We start from the raw sequence: 19,595 nt of genomic DNA, 5'->3' as shown, positions 1-19,595 counted from the left end.
TTTTTTTTTTTTTTTTTTTTTTTGAGATGGAGTTTCGCTCTTGTTACCCAGGCTGGAGTGCAATGGCGCGATCTCAGCTCACCGCAACCTCCGCCTCCTGGGTTCAGGCAATTCTCCTGCCTCAGCCTCCTGAGTAGCTGGGATTACAGGCACGCGCCACCATGCCCAGCTAATGTTTTGTATTTTTAGTAGAGACGGGGTTTCACCATGTTGACCAGGATGGTCTCGATCTCTTGACCTCGTGATCCACCTGCCTCGGCCTCCCAAAGTGCTGGGATTACAGGCTTGAGCCACCGCGCCCGGCCCTTCTTCTAGGGTTTTTATGGTGTTAGTTGTTATGTTTAAATCTTTAATCCATCTGGAGTTAATTTTGTATAAGTTGTAAGGAAAGGGTCAAGTTTCAGCTTCCTCCATATGGCTAGCCAGTTTTTCCAACACCATTTATTAAAGAGGGAATCCTTTCCCCATTGCTTGTTTTTGTCCGGTTTGTCAAAGATCAGATGGTTGTAGATGTGTGGTGTTGTTTCCAAGGCCTCTGTTCTGTTCCATTGGTCTATATCTCTGTTTTGGTACCAGTATCATGCTGTTTTCATTACTGTAGCGTTGTAGTATAATTTGAAGTCAGTTAGTGTGATGCCTCCAGCTTTGTTCTTTTTGCTTAGGGATTGTCTTGGCTATGCGGGCTCTCTTTTGGTTCTATATGAAGTTTAAAGTGTTTTTTTCCAGTTCTCTGAAGAAGGTCAATGGTCGCTTGATGGGGATAGCATTGAATCTATAAATTACTTTGGGCAGTATGGCCATTTTCACAATATTGATTCTTCCTAACCATGAGCATGGAATGTTTTTCCATCTGTTTGTGTCCTCTCTTATTTCCTTGAGCAGTGGTTTGTAGTTCTCCTTGAAGAGATCTTTTACATCCTTTGTTAGTTATATTCCTAGTTGTTTTATTCTCCTTGTAGCAATTGTAAATGGGAGTTCACTCATGATTTTGTTCTGTTTGTCTGTTGTTGGTGTATGGAAATGCTTGTGATTTCTGCACATTGATTTTGTATCCTGAGACTTTGCCGAAGTTGCTTATTAGCCTAAGGAGGTTTGGGCTGAGACGATGGGGTCTTCTAAATACATGATCATGTCATCTGCAAATAGCGACAATTTGACTTCTTCTTTTCCTAAATTGAATGCCCTTTATTTCTTTTTCTTACCTAATTGCTCTGGCTAGAACTTCCAATACTATATTGAATAGGAGTGGTGAGAGAGGGCATCCTTGTCTAGTGCCAGTTTTTAAAGGGAATGCTTCTAGTTTTTGCCCATTCAATATGATATTGGCTGTGGGTTTGTCATGAATAGCTTTTATTATTTTGAGATATGTTCCATCGATACCTACTTTATTGAGAGTTTTTAGCATAAAGGGCTGTTGAATTTTGTCAAAGGACTTCGCTGCATCTAGTGAGATAATCATGTGGTTTTTGTCTTTGGTTCTGTTTATGTGGTGGATTATGTTTATAGATTTGTGTATGTTGAACCAGCCTTGCATCTCTGGGATGAAGCCTACTTGATCATGGTGGATGAGCTTTTTGATGTGCTGTTGCATTCGATTTGCCAGTATTTGATTGAAGATTTTTGCATCTATGTTCATCATGGATATTGGCCTGTAGTTTTCTTTTTTAGTTGTGTCTTTGCCAGGTTTTGGTATCAGGATGATATTGGTCTCATAGAGTTAGGGAGGATTTCCTCTTTTTGTATTGTTTGGAATAGTTTGAACAGGAATGGTACCAACTCCTCTTTGTACGCCTGGTAGAATTCAGCTGTGAATCCGTCTGGACCTGGACTTTTTTTGGTTGGTAGGCTATTAATTGCTGCCTCGACTTCAGCCCTTGTTATTGGTCTATTTAGGGTTTCAGCTTCTTCCTGGCTTAGTCTTAGGAGTGTGCAAGTGTCCAGGAATTTATCCATTTATTCTGGATTTACTGGTTTATGTGCATAGAGCTGTTTGTAGTAATCTCTGATGGTAATTTGTATTTCTGTGGAATCTGTGGTCATATCCCCTTTATCGTTTTTTATTGCATCTATTTGATTATTCTCTCTTCTTTTTTAATCTGGCTAGTGATCTATTTTGTTGATCTTTTCAAAAAAACAGCTCCTGGATTTATTGATTTTTTGAAGGTTTTTTTGTGTCTCTATCTCCTTCAGTTTTGCTCTGATCTTAGTTATCTCTTGTCTTCTGCTTGCTTTTAAGTTTTTTTGATCTTGCTCCTCTCTTTCAATTTTGATGATAGAGTGTTGATTTTAGATCTTTCCTTGTTTCTCATGTGGGCTTTTATTGCTGTAAATTTCCCTCTAGACACTGCTTTAAATGTGTCCCAGAGATTCTGGTACGTTGTGTCTTCGTTCTTGTTGGTTTCAAAGAACATCTTTATTTCTGCCTTCATTTCATTGTTTATCCATTCATCATTCAGGAGCAAGTTGTTCAGTTTCTGTGTGATTGTGCAGTTTTCAATGCTTTTCTTGATTTTGAGTTCTAATTTGATTGTGCTGTGGTCTGAGAGACTTATGATTTCCTTTCTTTTGCATTTGCTGAGGAGGGATTTACTTCCAATTATGTGGTCAATTTTAGAGTAAGTGTGGTGTGGTGCTAAGAAGAATGTGTATTCTGTGGATTTGGGATGGAGTATTCTGTAAAGGTCTGTCAGGTCCGCTTGGTCCAGATCTGCATTCAAGTCCTGGATATACATGTTGACTTTCTGTCTCGTTGATCTGTCCAGTATTGTCAGTGGAGTGTTAAAGTCTCCCACTATTATTGTGCGGGAGTCTGAGTCTCTTTGTAGGTTGTTAAGAACTTGCTTTATGTATCTGGGTACTCCTGCATTGGGTACATATATATTTAGGATAGTTAGCTTTTCTTGTTGCATTGATCCTTTTACCATTATGTAATGTCCTTCTTTGCCTCTTTTGATCTTTGTTGGTTTAAAGTCCATTTTATCAGAGACTAGGATTGCTACCTCAGCTTTTTTTCGCTCTCCATTTGCTTGGTAAATCTTCTTCCATCCCTTTATTTTGAGTTTGTGTGAGTCTTTGCATGTGATGTGGGTCTCCTGAATACAGCACACTGATGGGTTTTGACTTTGTATCCAGTTTGCCAGTCTGTGTCTTTTGATTGGGGTATTCAGGCCATTTACATTCAACATTAATATTGTTATGTTTGAATTTGATCCTGCCAGTTTATTACTGGCTTGTTGTTTTGCCTGTCAGTTGACACGGTTTCTTCATTGCATTGTTGTTCTTTCCATTTGGTACGTTTTTGCAGTGGCTGGTACTTGGTTGTTCCTTTCCATGTTTAGTACTTCCTTCAGGAACTCATGTAAGGCAGGTCTTATAGCGACGAAATCTCTCAGCAATTGCTTGTTTGTAAAGGATTTTATTTCTCCTTCACTTATGAAGCTTAGTTTGGCCAGATATGAAATTCTGGATTGAAAGTTCTTTTCTTTAAGGATGTTGAATATTGGCCCCCACTCCCTTCTAGCTTGTAGGGTTTCTGCCGAGAGATCTGCTGTGAATCTGATGGTCTTTCCTTTGTGGGTGACTTGACCTTTCTCTCTGGCTGCCCTTAGCATTTTTTCCTTCATTTCAACTCTGGTGAATCTGATGATTTTGTGCCTGGGGTTGCTCTTCTTGAGTAATATCTTTGTGGTGTTCTCTGTATTTCCTGGATTTGAATGTTGGCCTGCCTTGTTAGATTGGGGAAGTTAATATCCTGAAGAGTGTTTTCCAACTTGAATTCATTCTCCCTATCACATTCAGGTACCTGATCCAGGGTAGATTAGGTCTTTTCACATAATCCCATAGTTTTTGGAGGCTTTGTGCGTTTCTTTTCACTCTTTTTTCTCAATCTTGCCTTCTTGTTTTATTTCATTGATTTGATCTTCAATCTCTAATATCCTCCTTTCTTCTGCTTGATCGATTGGGCTATTGAAACTTGTGTACGCTTCATGAAGTTCTTGTGCTGTGTTTTTCAGCTCTATCAAGTCATTTATGTTCTTCTGTAAGCTGGTTATTCTAGTTAGCATTTCATCTAACCTTTTTTCAAGGTTCTTAGTTTCTTTGCATTGGGTTAGAACATGGTCTTTTAACTCAGAAAAGTTTGTTATTGCCCACCTTCTGAAGCCTGCTTCTGTCAATTCATCAAACTCATTTTTGTCTTGTTTTGTTCCCTTGATGGTGAGGAGTTGTGATCCCTGGGAGGGGAAGAGGTGTTCTGGTCTTTGATGGTTTCATCCTTTTTGTGCTGGTTTCTTCCCATCTTTGTGGATTTATCTCCCTTTGATCTTTGAAGTTGGTGATTTCGGGAGAAATCTCTGAGTGGACGTCCTTTCTGTTGTGGTTGGAGCTGTATCTTTTTTTGGCCTGTAGAGGCATTGTTGGTCTGCCTCTGATTCAGGTTGCTGGGTGGGTGGTCTTCCCTTGTGTTTTGTTTGCAGGTGAGATTAGCCCCACCTTCCTGATGGTGTCTCTCTTTATCTGAGCTCGATCTTCCCACTTTGGGTCAAACTGGTGTATTTGCTGCCAGGCATTATGGCCTATTTCCCTGCTTTCAACTCTGCCTCTTTCTTTCTTTTTTTTTTTTTAGACGGAGTTTCACTCATGTTACCCAGGCTGGAGTGCAATGGCGCGATCTCGGCTCACCGCAACCTCTGCCTCCTGGGTTCAGGCAATTCTCCTGCCTCAGCCACCTGAGTAGCTGGGATTACAGGCACACACCACCATGCCCAGCTAATTTTTTGTATTTTTAGTAGAGACGGGGTTTCACCATGTTGACCAGGATGGTCTCGATCTCTTGACCTCATGATCCACCCGCCTCGGCCTCCCAAAGTGCTGGGATTACAGGCTTGAGCCACTGCGCCTGGCCAACTCTGCCTCTTTCTGTGGGACAGGTTGTTCCATCCCACTTGCATCAGTCCAAACTTCCACCCAGGTCCATGCTGACAACTTGGAGCACCAGGTGGGAGCCTTGCTCAGAGTTGCATCGACAACCCACGGTGCCCTTCAATCTCGTGGGGCTCTCGTGGACTGTGGGTTGCATGAGGGATGAGGTAAGCACAGGATCCGAACCGGAGCACCTAGGGGGTGAAGTCTGCAACCCTCTGAGCCAGCTGCACGTTCCAGGTGGGGACGCGTCCCGTCCTGTTATGGGTTCACCCTTCCTGGTCAGCCCTTGCCCTGCTTCGGCTCCTTCCCTGGGCTATTTTCAGAGTCCTACCAGTCCCACCGAAACAAACCTGGCACCTTGCTTGGAATTGTGAAGTCCTCTAGCCCTCTGCGTCTCATTCACTGGGAGCTGCGTTCCGGTGTTGCCTCCTCTCAGCCATCTTGGAAAAATGGCAACTTAAATTTATGCTTCAGGTTGTATTCTTTGAACTTGGCACAAATTTGTTTTCTATTTATATTAATTTTGCCTCAGCTTCTTCCTCTTAGGTCCACACTTGGACGGGCTGTTTGGAAAGGGGAGTTGAATTTTGCACTGTGTAGCCAGGAGCAGTAATTAAGACCAGAAAGTAGACATATCGGGAAAGCAGTTTTTTAGTCAATATAAGGAAAATTTTTGTGCAAATTAGAGGTTTCTAACACAGTGCTTCTAAACTTTGAGTATATATGAATTATCTGGGAATTTTGTTAAAATGCAGAATCCAGTTCTGTAGCTCTGAGGTTGTGCGTTTCTAACAAGGTACCAGCTGAACCTGCAGACTACACTGAGTAGAGTAGAATAATTGGTTTTCCATAGAGTTTGCTACTAGCCACGTGTTACTATTGAGCGTTGTGAATTTTCAAGTTTAGTCGCATATGATTAGTGGCTATCATATTGGACTGCATAGATAGAAGACATATAAGTTCCCTCAGCCCACTTAAGGGTTTATGTTCACTGGGCACCACTTTGTGTGGTTATTGTAAAAATATTGAAGGTAGTTGGGAGGCCGAGGCGGGTGGATCACGAGGTCAAGAGATCGAGATCATCCTGGTCAACATGGTGAAACCCCGTCTCTACTAAAAACTACAAAAAATTAGCTGGGCATGGTGGCGCGTGCCTGTAGTCCCAGCTACTCAGGAGGCTGAGGCAGGAGAATTGCTTGAACCCAGGAGGCGGAGGTTGCGGTGAGCCGAGATCGCGCCATTGCACTCCAGCCTGGGTAACAAGAGCGAAACTCCGTCTCCAAAAAAAAAAAAATTGAAGGTAGGTTGGACTATTTAAGATTGCAGTAGTTTGGACTATTTCTCACCATCCAGATTCTTGCTATGATATATCTTGGCAGTGTGGAGAATTACTAAGGATTTTCTAGTGAAAAATTGATTTATTTATTTTAAATGACAGAAAAAGTTTTTTTGATAAGCAGATCATGGGGGGGGTGTGTGTGTATGTGTGCATTTTGGAGATTAATTGGGGAGGAGTTCAAAACATAGACTTGGGTATGACAAAGTTCCTTTACACATCTTATTAATGCAAATAGGATTTCTCAACACTTACACCCCAAAAAGCAATAGAATTTATGCTAAACTCTAACTTCCTTGTAATAAGTGATATTTGACTACAGTACTATATATACGTACTTCAGTGTACATAAAGTAATTGGAGAGGAAAGGTAGCATTAACCTACTAAGAAATACATTTTCCAAATCTGTTTTTTCCCCTCTGTCAAAATTTGCAAATCATGTTTTAATTAATCATATGCTCATAATAATTGTAATGATATACAGGAGAATTCTCTTTTTTAAAAAGTACAATTTCCATTTTATTTTCCTCCAGAGAATAGTTTCTCTTCAGTCCTTAAGGATTCAGTTGCTTACATGGTCTTTGGTGAGGGTCATGAGGCAGCACCCACGGGTTTAAATCAGGGTGGGATGTTTGGTCCCTGTGGGATTTACAAGATGGATTGCTGACTACCTTGCTATGAGTGGCACAACTCATAGTGTAATGTAGCTTCACATACAGCTTGGGAAGAACACAGGAGGCAAAGATGCACACTGCAGAAATGTCCCTGACTGCTGTGGCCTCTACTGTGTTTTGCATGACGGGCTTCTTAATAGCCTTTTCCTTGGGCATGCATCGGACATAGGATGTGCCACTAGTTGGCCACAGCCCTTTTTGGCACAATTCTTTGTCATCTTGGAAGTAAGGACCTGAGAGAGCTACAGAAGAATTCTTGACACTTAGAGACTTACAGTCATGGGAAATTTTTTTTTAATTACCATTTTAACTTTCATTTTACATAAATATAGACAAGTGTGATAGAGGGATCAGTAAAAGCTTTTCAAGTATAATTGCATATTTAGAGTAAAATTCTGTGGACACAGTGGAGTGAAAATATGAGTTGGAAAAAATGTAAAAAGTTTTAAACTTTTCATAGTCCAGCAATTTCATGTTTTTATTTATTATTTATTTATTTATTTAATGGAGATGGTGGGTATCCAGTCACCTGTAGCATTTGTATTCCAACTAAAAATACAAAAATTAGCTGGGCATGGTGGTGCGCACCTGTAGTCCCAGCTACTTGGGAGGCTGAGGCAGGAGAATTGCTTGAACCCAGGAGGCAGAGGTTGCAGTGAGCTGAGATCACACCACTGACTCCAGCCTGGTGCTTGGCGACGGAGCGAGACTCTGTCTCAAAAAAAAAAAAAAAAAAGATTGATAAAACAGTTCTGAGATAACATGTTAATATTTTTTGTACTAGAAATTACATTCTCTGTAACTTAAAATACTCATAGATTTTTTGTTACTCTTTAGAAGTACTAGAGTCAAGCTGTGATCTAGTTCACAAAGCAACTCAGTGATTGTTTGCCTGTCTTTTTAAAAAATGAGGTGGTTTTGCATGGGAATGTATATTCTAACATTAAACTTGATGATTTATGTGGAAAAGGAGAGATTATAAAATAGTAATTCACACAATAGGTTCCATATTTATGAAATTTTTTTTTCAAAAAAAGACAAAAAAAAAATTTATTGCCATAAATTAATCCAGTAGGTATATCTGAGAAAGCATGCATCAATTGGTTAGGGCAATAAGCACCTCTAGCACATTGCCCATGTGTTCCCCAAGCTGCCTTCTGCTGCTGCTTGAGATAGCTCCATCTCACTCCTGTTTGGCTTTTTGCTCCTGGAACTTTCTGTCTCCAATCACAGACATGGCCATCTCCAGATTGGAACTCTGGATCCTCTTCTCCTCTGCATAGTCAGTAACTCGCTCCAAGTCCACCGCACCACCGTCATGTTTCTGTGGCTTCTCAGGAGGTCGCTCTGGGCCACGGGTCTCAGTCTCTGTAACTTCAGCTCCACATCCCCTTCAGTCGCCGTATCTAGCTCCTGAAATTTCTTAATTGAAGACTTCTTTCAGGAAATACAACTAAAAGATGATAGGTTTAGATACTCAACATAATGGGTTCTGAGGGAAACCATGAAGTTAAGGGGCCATGCTTAATCTTTGGGGTGAACATCATGAGCTTTCCCAACACATCTCAGGTTGCCTTCAGAACAGATTGTAAATCTGGCTGAATAGGTTCATTCTTATGTTTTTTGTTTGTTTGGTTTTTTTTCTTTCTTTTTTTCGAGACGGGGTTTCACTGTGTTGGTCAGACTGGTCTTGATCTCCTGACCTCAGGTAATCCACCAGACTGGGCCTCCCAAAGTGCTGGGATTACAGGCGTGAGCCACCACACCCGGCCTCCATTCTTATGCTTTTAGATTTAGCTTTGTATACTGGGTTTATGGAGAGGGTAATAAACAGGCATTTGTTTTTTTCTCCAATCAGGTTTGAGACTTACCCCCACTAGGTTATTACTGTCTTTAATGTTATGTTGTCATATGTTTATACACCATTTAAAATCGTTAAAACATAGTTTATGTGTCCATTTCTTACAGGTTGCAGATATTTTATTCCAAACGGCCCAAAATGCAGGGATCAGTTTTGACACAGTGTGTGGAGTACCTTATACAGCGTTACCATTGGCTACAGTTATCTGTTCAACCAATCAAATTCCAATGCTTATTAGAAGGAAAGAAACAAAGGATTATGGTAAAATAAAAGTAACATAAGCATTAAGTTAATTAATCTGTAACATAATACTGTTAGAATTTTTTTCTCCTCCGTGCACTAATGTTTTACCAGAGTCATCTTGAGTCCTTTTTTTTTTTTTTTTTTTTTTTTTTTTTATTGAGACGGAGTTTTGCTCTTGTTACCCAGGCTGGAGTGCAATGGCGTGATCTCGGCTCACTGCAACCTCCGCCTCCTGGGTTCAGGCAATTCTCCTGCCTCAGCCTCCTGAGTAGCTGGGATTACAGGCACGCGCCACCATGCCCAGCTAATTTTTTGTATTTTTAGTAGAGACGGGGTTTCACCATGTTGACCAGGATGGTCTCGATCTCTTGACCTCGTGATCCACCCGCCTCGGCCTCCCAAAGTGCTGGGATTACAGGCGTGAGCCACCGTGCCCCGCCTCTTGAGTCCTTTAAGTTGTTATTGCCTGTGGAATTTGTAACTGTTACTATAAGTCACCTTCCTTTTTTTAGAGTCTAGGGGTGAAATGCTTTGTATTGGTTGAAAAAAGGTGCTTTTTGTGGTACTGTATCTATGCAACCCCAACTTTTTTTTTTCACCAGTCCATCCCTCATCAGCAAAATGTAACAGCACATACTTTCCCAATAGGTTTGTATTTAAACTTCATAAAAAAGTAATGCATGGATAAAATTATTCTCATAAAACAGATAAAACAGTGCAAATACCTAGAGAGATGCTTTTGTGGGTTCATGGCAATAGATTATCAGGCGGCTTGCCTTAAAACCCGAGAATTGGACCAGGCACCATGGCTCACACCTGTAATCCCAGCACTTTGGGAGGCAGAGGTGGGCGGATCACTTGAGGTCAGGAGTTTGAGAGCAGCCTGACCAACATGGTGAAACCCCGTCTCTACTAAAAATATAAAAATTAGCTGGGTGTGGTGATGTGCCCCTGTAATCTCAGCTACTTGGGAGGCTGAGATAGAAGACTAGCTTGAACCCAGAAAGTGGAGGTTGCAGTGAGCCGAGATCACACCACTGTACTCCAGCCTTGGGGACAGAGTGAGACCCTATTTAAAAAAAAAAAAAACAAACCTGAAAATTGGCCAGGCACAGTGACTCACACGTAATCCCAGCACTTTGGGAGGTCAAGGCAGGATGATAGCTTGAGCCCAGGAGTTGGAGACCAGCTTTGGCAACATAGTGAGACTTTGTCTCTACAAAAAATTGAAAAAAAGAATAAAAAATTAGCTGAGTGTCACAGTTACATGGGAGGCTGAGGCAGGAGGATGGCTTAAGCCCAGGAGTTGAAGGTTGCAGTGAGGTATGAATGCGCCACTGCACTGCACCCTGGGTGACAGAGCAATACTATCAAAAAATAAATAAGTAAAACCTGAAAAGCAATCTTAATGATAGTAAGGAATTAATGGACTTTTTTGTTTATGTTGGTGTATTAGTGTTTTGTTACTTTTTTTTGAAACACATCCTTCTTTTACAGATGCATTCTAAAAATTTTTATGATAGAAAAAGAAACACATTAATTGAGTTTTTGCTGTGAAGGCCAGCGTTAATTTTTCTGTTTTTGGGTTTTTTTGAGACAAGGTCTCACTCTGTTGCCTAGGCTGGTCTTGAACTCCTGGTCTCAAACTGTTTTCCTGCCTCAGCCTCCCGAAGTGCTGGGATTACAGGTGTGAGCCACTGCACCCAGCTGAGATTTTCCGAGCTAAAAAAAAAATTTCTATATGAATCCCTACCCATAAGAAAACTCTTGTTTCTATTTTATTATTTTACATTTTAAAATTTTTTCTAGAATTGAAGTATGCATTTTAAAATATACTATAAGTACTTGCAGTCTTGTGTTCCAGCTTAAGCTGATTTAATTAAACTTGCAATTGTTCAAGGGGTGGAAGGGATTTGATGGGTCTATAAAGTCTACAACCCAAGTTATTTACATTTTGTAGATTATCTGAAAAATAGTCTATAGTGGGATTTGGGGTAGAGACGTATATATTTAGTCACATTGCATTCTGTAATTCTTTTTTTTTTTTTTTTTTTTTTTTTGAGACGGAGTTTTGCTCTCTTTACCCAGGCTGGAGTGCAATGGCACGATCTCGGCTCACCGCAGCCTCCGCCTCCTGGGTTCAGGCAATTCTCCTGCCTCAGCCTCCTGAGTAGCTGGGATTACAGGCACGTGCCACCATGCCCAGCTGATGTTTTGTATTTTTAGTAGAGACGGGGTTTCACCATGTTGACCAGGATGGCCTCGATCTCTTGACCTTGTGATCCACCCGCCTCGGCCTCCCAAAGTGCTGGGATTACAGGCGTGAGCCACTGAGCCCGGCCCTATAATTCTTTAGGTTGTAGTAATGGATTTAAATGATTGCTGAATATTTTGCCTTCTGAATTTATATCTTCAAAAAGCCAATTGTTTGGCTGATCTTGAATAGTAAACTGGTAATACTTTGATGGAAAAATGAATTATTTCATTGATGATATTGGATTATTCTGTGTTTCATAACTTTCCTTGATCTAGGTGATCTTGCTGTAAGAAACTCTGTATTTAGGCTGGTCATGGTGGGTCACACTTGTAATCCTAGCACTTAGGAAGTCTGAGGTGGGAGGATCACTTGAGCTCAGGAGTTTGAGACCAGCCTGGGCAACACAGTGAGACCTCATCTCTATTATAAAACAAATTTTTTTAATTAAAAAAAAAAAAAACTCCGTATTTGAAAATTTGATCATAAAACACATTTAGTAGTGCTTATAATGTAAAATAATTTACTTGTTTTACCATAAATATACTATATGTGTAACCGGCAAGTTTGATATACATACACACATATACATATATATTTGAATTTAGAATCAGCAGAATTTTTTCTTTTCTAGGAACTAAGCGTCTTGTAGAAGGAGCTATTAATCCAGGAGAAACCTGTTTAATAATTGAAGATGTTGTCACCAGTGGATCTAGTGTTTTAGAAACTGTTGAGGTTCTTCAGAAGGAGGGCTTAAAGGTCACTGATGCCATAGTGCTGTTGGACAGAGAGCAGGGAGGCAAGGACAAGTTGCAGGCACATGGGATTCGCCTCCACTCAGTGTGTACATTGTCCAAAATGCTGGAGATTCTCGAGCAGCAGAAAAAAATTGATGCTGAGATGTCTGGGAGAGTGAAGAGGTTTATTAAGGAGAATGTCTTTGTGGCAGCGAATCAAAATGGTTCTCCCTTTTCTGTAAGGGAAGCACCCAAAGAACTCAGCTTTGGTGCACGTGCAGAGCTGCCGAGGATCCACCCAGTTGCATCGAAGCTTCTCAGGCTCATGCAAAAGAAGGAGACCAATCTGTGTCTGTCTGCTGATGTTTCAGAGGCCAGAGAGCTGTTGCAGCTAGCAGATGCTTTAGGACCCAATATCTGCATGCTCAAGACTCATGTAGATATTTTAAATGATTTTACTCTAGATGTGATGAAGGAGTTGATAACTCTGGCAAAACGCTATGAGTTCTTGATATTTGAAGACCGAAAATTTGCAGATATAGGAAACACGGTGAAAAAGCAGTATGAAGGTAAGTGTATTATTCAAGAATCTGCAAGAATCAGAAATCCCGCTTAAACTGGCTGAAGAAAAAAAAAAGGAAATGCTTATGTCACTGAAAGTCCATTCATAGAGCACGCTGTCAAGCATGGTTGGATCCAGGAGCTCAAGTGGTGTCTTCATGACTTGCTTTCTTTCCATCTCTCAGCTCTGCTTTCTTCTCTGTTGACTTCTTTCTCAGGTAGGCATACTCAACATGCTCACCCCAAGCCAATCACTCTAGCTTGGGATATAGAATACCTTCATTAGCTAGCCTGGACAATCTGCTCTGCAGTTGTGAGGCTGTTAACTCTACTTGACCTTCTTTCTTTTTTTTTTTTTTTTAAATTGTATTTGGGCTCTGGGGTACATGTGTACATCCTGCAGGATTGTTGGATGGGTACATACATGCCTATTTGACCTTCTTGAAGTGAGAACCAGGCAGGGATAGTTTTCTTAAAGAAAATGGGTATGCTGATACCAGAAGAAGTTATGTGTCTGGCCAAGCAAATATGACAGATGTCTCTGGCAGAATATGATGTTTTAAATGAAAATTCCACATAAAGGAAACAACGAAAAAGAAGTATAAAATAGTAAGATTAGCTGGATGTGGTGGCTCACGCCTGTAATCCCAGTACTTTGGGAGGCCAAGGCGGGCGGATCACCTGAGGTTAGGAGTTCGAGACCAGCCTGACCAACATGGAGAAACCCCGTCTCCACCAAAAATACAAAATTAGCCAGCTGTGGTGGTGCATGCCGGTAATCCTAGCTACTCGGAAGGCTGAGGCAGGAGAATTGCTTGAATCCCAGAGGCGGAGGTTGCAGTGAGCCAAGATGGCACCACTGCACTCCAGCCTGGGCAACAGAAGTGAAACTCCATCTCAAAAAAACAAAAAGATTTAGGCCGGGCGCGGTGGCTCAAGCCTGTAATTCCAGCACTTTGGGAGGCCGAGGCGGGTGGATCACGAGGTCAAGAGATCGAGACCATCCTGGTCAATATGGTGAAACCCCGTCTCTACTAAAAATACAAAAAATTAGCTGGGCATGGTGGTGCGTGCCTGTAATCCCAGCTACTTAGGAGGCTGAGGCAGGAGAATTGCCTGAACCCAGGAGGCGGAGGTTGCGGTGAGCCGAGATCGCGCCATTGCACTCCAGCCTGGGTAACAAGAGTGAAACTCCGTCTCAAAAAAAAAAAAAAAGAAAAAAAAAAAAAGATTTATTTGTAGCAGAAAAAGTTCTATTGATAAACGTTCTTTATATAAAATAGTGCATGTGTTGGTTGAGAAAAATGCTTAGTTCTGCCTATTCTATGTAAATTTCTGTCTATGTTTTTACAACTATGGTCAGACTGTATTTTAATACATTTTTCACTTAACCTTGTAACAGATATTGGTGGTATTTAACATTTTTTGTAGGCATCTTTGAGGTAACTTTGCTTTAATGTGTCTGTTCAGAAGCTGTTTCTTTTAAACAGATTTGTCTTTAAGTGACTTCTTCCTATGCTTAAGATGTCCTGCCATCATCGCATTGCCCAACTTACTTTAGCCAATTGACTGGTATAAGAGTTTTATACAAACTCTTTCAGGTCTGCATAGAGGTTTTTCAAAAATTAGGCCTTTTACTTTCCACTTTTAAAAGGAATATAGTTGCCTATTGAAATTAGATAGCTAAGGATACCTAAGGAATGCACAGAGATATTGAGCGATAGTAAAGCTGCTGAGAGACCCCTGCAGAGTGAAAACTTATTATCTTCAAGAATTTTATTTTTTTATTTTTTTGAGAAAAGGGTCTTGCTCTGTAACCCAGGCGGGAGTGCTGTGGTGCAATCTTGGCTTACTGCAACCTCCGGCTCCCGGGCTCAAGCGATTCTCCCACCTCAGCCTCCCAAGTAGCTGGGACTACAGGTATGTGCCACCATACCTGGCTAATTTTTTGTGTTTTTGGTAGAGATGAAGTTTTGCCATGATGCCCAGGCCGGTGTTGAACTTCTAAGCTTAAGCAATCTACTTACCTCAGCCTCCCAAAGTACTGGGATTACAGACATGAGCCACAGTGAGGAACTTTAAATTGTTGTTATTCTTGACATCAACAAATGTTTGTCTTCACTGGAGTCCCTTTCTAATAGCTTGAGCTGTATTTGTGGTCATGAGCTTCAGCCTGCAAGGAAAAACAGTCATACTAGTGTTTCTGATAAGCCAAGTGCAGACCTTGGAAGTTTTTTTCCTCATTGTGAACTCTCAACCAGCTGTTTACCTAAATAACAGTTAAATTTTTCACAGATGGAACCATGGGTCCACTGATAATCACTGAAGTTCCTGAAGTGTTTGATTATCTCTTTAACATGTTACTAGAAGATTATTTCATATCGTAGTTGGTTGATTGGACAAGAGGTTAGAGGTTTTTGTTTGAAAATTAAAAATCTTTTTCCACCCTCTTCTTAGGAGGTATCTTTAAAATAGCTTCCTGGGCAGATCTAGTAAATGCTCACGTGGTGCCAGGCTCAGGAGTTGTGAAAGGCCTCCAGGAAGTGGGCCTGCCTTTGCATCGGGGGTGCCTGCTCATTGCGGAAATGAGCTCCACCGGCTCCCTGGCCACTGGGGACTACACTAGAGCAGCGGTAAGTGATGGAGGGACGGGGCGAGAGGAGGCAGGGGCTGCTATGCTGTACGCTATAGGGCAAGAAAATATCTCTTAATCTGGCGTCCATGGAACCTCTGCCAAAAAAAAAAAAAAAATCCAGCTCTTGTTAGTGCGACAGTATATTAATGCTAGTTGGATAGAATTCCTTGATAGTTAATAGCATTTTATGTTGTGTAGTAGACACTTCAGGAATTTGTGTTGTACTCCAAGAGAAACTTTGAGACCCAGATAATTAGTCAAACACTTACTAAATTTACCAGGACTTTAAGATAATTGTTTTTTTCATCTCACCATGAGTTGAGAAAAGATAAGAGCTTCCCAGATACGTAGTTTCTCAGAATCTCCCGAGTCCTACAGAGATGCACATTCCCATGACCAGCCCACATGCAGTGGTTTTCTCTCATTCTTGTCAGATATTTTAGAATATATTACTTTAAAAAAAATTGTCATGGGGGCTGGGCACAGTTGTTTACACCTGTAATCCTAGCATTTTGGGAGGCCAAGGTGGGAGGATTCCTTGAGGTCATGAGTTTGAGACCAGCTTGACATCATAGTGAGAACTTTACAAGAAAAGGAAAAAGCAAATTAACCAGGCATGATGATACATGCCTGTAGTCCCAGCCATTTGGGAGGCTGAGGTGGGAGGATCACTTGAGGCTGCAAGATGAAGGCTGCAGGGAGCTATGATCATGCCATTGTACCCCAGCATGGCAAGAGTAAAACCTATCTCAAAAAAAAAAAAAAAATCCCTAAGAAAATCCCCATGATTTTTTTCCCTATTTGAAAATTCTAGAAGTAACGGATTTGTTTTTTTCATATTATTTCAAAGACTATCTGGAGACTTAATATAACTCATATGGCTCTACGGTCAGATTTTAACCCCATCCCTGGATTGACTATAGATGTCTGATTTCCCAACTCTCACAAGCACAGGAGCCATCAGTCAGTTTTAATATTTGACATTCTGGCAGTCTGGGTCTGGCTCAAGGACAAGATATGACTTGTTTGTTGGCAGTAGTACTTGATGGCAAGAATATATCAAATGAGTCTTGGGTCTCAGGGAAGTGTCAAATCAGAAAGCCAGGCAGACCTTCTAAGGGAACTGTTATGATTGTGAGATAACAGTATAGAAATTGGGGAGGCCAGTTGATGTTACAGAAGAGGGAAGGTGGTAGAGGTGAGATTTCTTTAGCTCTTGAAAGCGTATCTGTTCTTTACATGACAGCTGCCTTTGGATGCGAAGTACCCTGTCTGTGTAGTCAGTAAGCCTTGAATGTGGTTTCATACCATTATAATGTATTCTAGAGTACTCACCTCAAATCCATTTTGGAGTAGGTGAGTCACCAAGCATTATTAGAAATAAGTAATTATGCAGCATGTTGATTTTAGATGCATATGGTATAGGATTTTTGTTTTAAGTATGGTTTATTGTGGGAAGGGGTGGGAAAGGGTCATCTCAGGGTCTTAATGAAGCAAATGTGTTTCATAATGGTTTCGATCTAAGATTACCTGTTTCAGATATAGTGAGTTTATATATATGGAAAAGGTGTCTGTAATACAGCAAAGTTTCTAACTGGATAATAGAGCATAAGTTGGGCATGGTAACTCACACCTGTAACCCCAGCACTTTGGGAGGCCAACTTGGGAGGATCCCTTGAGCCCAGGAGTTCGAGACCAGCCTGGGCAATATAGGGAGACCCTATGTCTAAAAAAAAAAAATAGTGCATATTTTTACTTTTATTCTGTGTGATTAACTTTTCTTGTAATATGTTCTGTTACATTCCATTTAGGTTAGAATGGCTGAGGAACACTCTGAATTTGTTGTTGGTTTTATTTCTGGTTCCCGAGTAAGCATGAAACCAGAATTTCTTCACTTGACTCCAGGAGTTCAGTTGGAAGCAAGAGGTAAATCTAAATCTCTTCACTGGTCATGGCTCTTCCAAAAAAGCTTCTTTACCCACAGCAGGCAAAATACTTTGCATGTTTTTATACATTTGCTTAAGAGAAGCCTTCTTAGTCTAGAACAATAATGAATCAGCCCTTTGGTAACTGTGTATCTTTGGACAAGTCAGTTTACTTCTTTTAGTCTCATTTTCGTAATCTGTAAAATGGGGATGATAACAGTATTGCCCTCATAAGGTAATCAAGAGGGTTTAATGAGAACATGTAGGGTATTTAACACACTGTCTTGGCACAGAGTAAATATTCTGTACTTGTAAGCCCTTATCTATAAGCCCTCATAATTATTTGACTAGATACTATAGTTAGGATTTAGGCTTTTAAGAATACTTAAAGTAGCTTGGATTTAGAAGATAATAAGCCATTTAATACAATGCTTCTAGAACAGCAGAATTTTATAAAATAAAAATAAAAAATAAAAAAGCAAAATTTAAGGATTAAGATTTATGCATAGTCTGTGACCACTTGATGGGGTTGTGACAGAAAGGTTCTTATATATGTTAGTGGTTTAGACTTACTTGCTCAACAGTGCATTGTGGTGATTCTGAGATGTATGCTAAACTTTTCTTAAATTGTAAGGCCAATCTTTTTTAAGTTTTTTTGATATTGAAACTTTCTTGGCAACATATGAGTTTTACTTCATTTTTTAAATATATTGTTAAGCTACAGATGATCTAAAATTTGACATTGAGGAAGTATATATTCAAGGCAACTTGAATCTGTGATTTTGGGGAAAAAATTACTTGAAAAAAAAAATAAGGCCGGTTGCAGTGGCTCATACCCGTAATCCCAGCGCTTAGGGAGGCTGAGGTGGGCAGATCACTTGAGGTCAGGAGTTCGAGACCAGCTTGGCCAACATGGTGAAACTCCATCTCAACTAAAAACACAAAGATTAGCCAGGCATGCTGATGTGTGCTTGTAATCCCAGCTACTCGGGAGGCTGAGCCAGGAGAACTGCTTGAACTCGGAAGGCGGAGGTTGCAGTGAGCCAAGATTGTGCCACTGCACTCCAGCCTGGGTGACAGAGCAAGACTCTGTCTCAAAAAAATAAATACAATAAATAAATAAAAACAAACTTTACCATTGAAAAGGAGACGGTGGTGAGCATCTTTCTCCATTTGAGGTCTCTGGCCTACCACAGTGAGTCTCTTCAGCTTCTGTTTTTACCTACTTGCTGTACGAAAGAGGAATGAAAATAGAAGCATTTTTTTTTTAAGTTTTTTTTTCTGGAGAGGGCATCTTGCTCTGTCACCCACACTGGAGTGAACGGCGGAATCTCCGGCTCACTGGAATCTCTACCTCCCAGGTTCAAGCAATTCTCCTGCCTCAGCTTCCTGAGTAGTTGGGATTACAGGCATGTACCACCACACCTGGCTAATTTTTGTATTCTTAGTAGAGACAGAGTTTTGCCATGTTGGTCAGGCTGGTCTTGAACTCCTGACCTCAGGTGATCTGCCTGCCTTGACCTCTCAAAGTGCTCAGGATTACAGGCGTGAGCCACTGCGCCTGACCTAGGAGCATATTTTTATTTAAAGTTGGTTGGATCCTTTTTCAGAGAAGTCATGTGACAGATTTTCTGATTTTTGTTAAACAATAGTTTTTGCGTTTCTTGTAGGAGATAACCTTGGCCAACAGTACAATAACCCACAAGAAGTTATTGGCAAACGAGGTTCTGATATCATCATCGTAGGCCGTGGCATAATCTCGGCAGCTAATCGTCTGGAAGCAGCGGAGATGTACAGAAAAGCTGCTTGGGAAGCGTATTTGAGTAGACTTGGTGTTTAAGTGCTTCAGATACATTTTTGTGAAGACATTGAAGATACGTGGTCCCCCTGAAAGTCACTGGCTGGAAATCATCTGCTGCCTTTACTACTGCTTGGATTCTTCCACAAGGCCTGTGTAAGAATGGCTTCTGGAGTTACCCTGGTCTTTAGGAAATACTGAGTAATTTGTAATCACTGCATTGTTACTATATTAAGTTCATTCTCAAGCATGTGTTTTTTGACACTAGTGTTTGTTATATAGCCACAGTCCTGTTTAGGTTAGCGTCTTCCACATTTGAGGATCCTTCCTGTCTCTCCATGGGACTAGACTGCTTTGTTATTCTTTTATGTTTTTTTATTTTTATTTTTTTTGTTTGTACTTTAGGTTCTGGGGTACATGTGCAGATGATGCAGGATTGTTGCTTAGGTGCATACATGGCAAGGTGGTTTGCTGCCTCCATCCCCCTGTCACCTATATCTGGCATTTCTCCTCATGTTATCCCTCCCCAACCTCCCCACCCGATGCTGTTCCTCCCCTAGCTCCTCCCAACAGACCCTAGTGTGTGATGCTCCCCTCCCTGTGTCCATGTGTTCTTGTCGTTCAACACCCGCCTACGAGTGAGAACA

General features: G+C 40.9%; 1 protein-coding gene and 1 pseudogene across 1 annotated transcript in view; one reads left to right on the top strand and one right to left on the bottom strand.

Annotated features, from left to right (window-relative positions):
• The window catches only part of UMPS (uridine monophosphate synthetase), a 22,277-nt gene extending 3,077 nt beyond the window's left edge, over positions 1-19,200 (top strand). The window contains exons 2-6 of the mRNA XM_032268300.1: positions 8,903-9,056; positions 11,927-12,598; positions 15,048-15,223; positions 17,037-17,151; positions 18,821-19,200. Coding sequence (XP_032124191.1) covers positions 8,903-9,056; positions 11,927-12,598; positions 15,048-15,223; positions 17,037-17,151; positions 18,821-18,990 — 1,287 coding nt within the window. The 3' untranslated portion in view covers positions 18,991-19,200. The remainder of the gene's footprint in view (positions 1-8,902; positions 9,057-11,926; positions 12,599-15,047; positions 15,224-17,036; positions 17,152-18,820) is intronic.
• On the bottom strand, positions 7,963-8,711 carry LOC116543010 (annotated as a pseudogene).
• Positions 19,201-19,595: the final 395 nt, after the last annotated feature.

The sequence above is a fragment of the Sapajus apella genome, unplaced genomic scaffold, assembly GCF_009761245.1.
Source record: "Sapajus apella isolate SASKATOON/1434 unplaced genomic scaffold, GSC_monkey_1.0 scaffold178, whole genome shotgun sequence".
Classification (NCBI taxonomy): Eukaryota; Metazoa; Chordata; class Mammalia; order Primates; family Cebidae; genus Sapajus; species Sapajus apella.
This window is presented reverse-complemented; position numbering and strand designations above follow the sequence as displayed.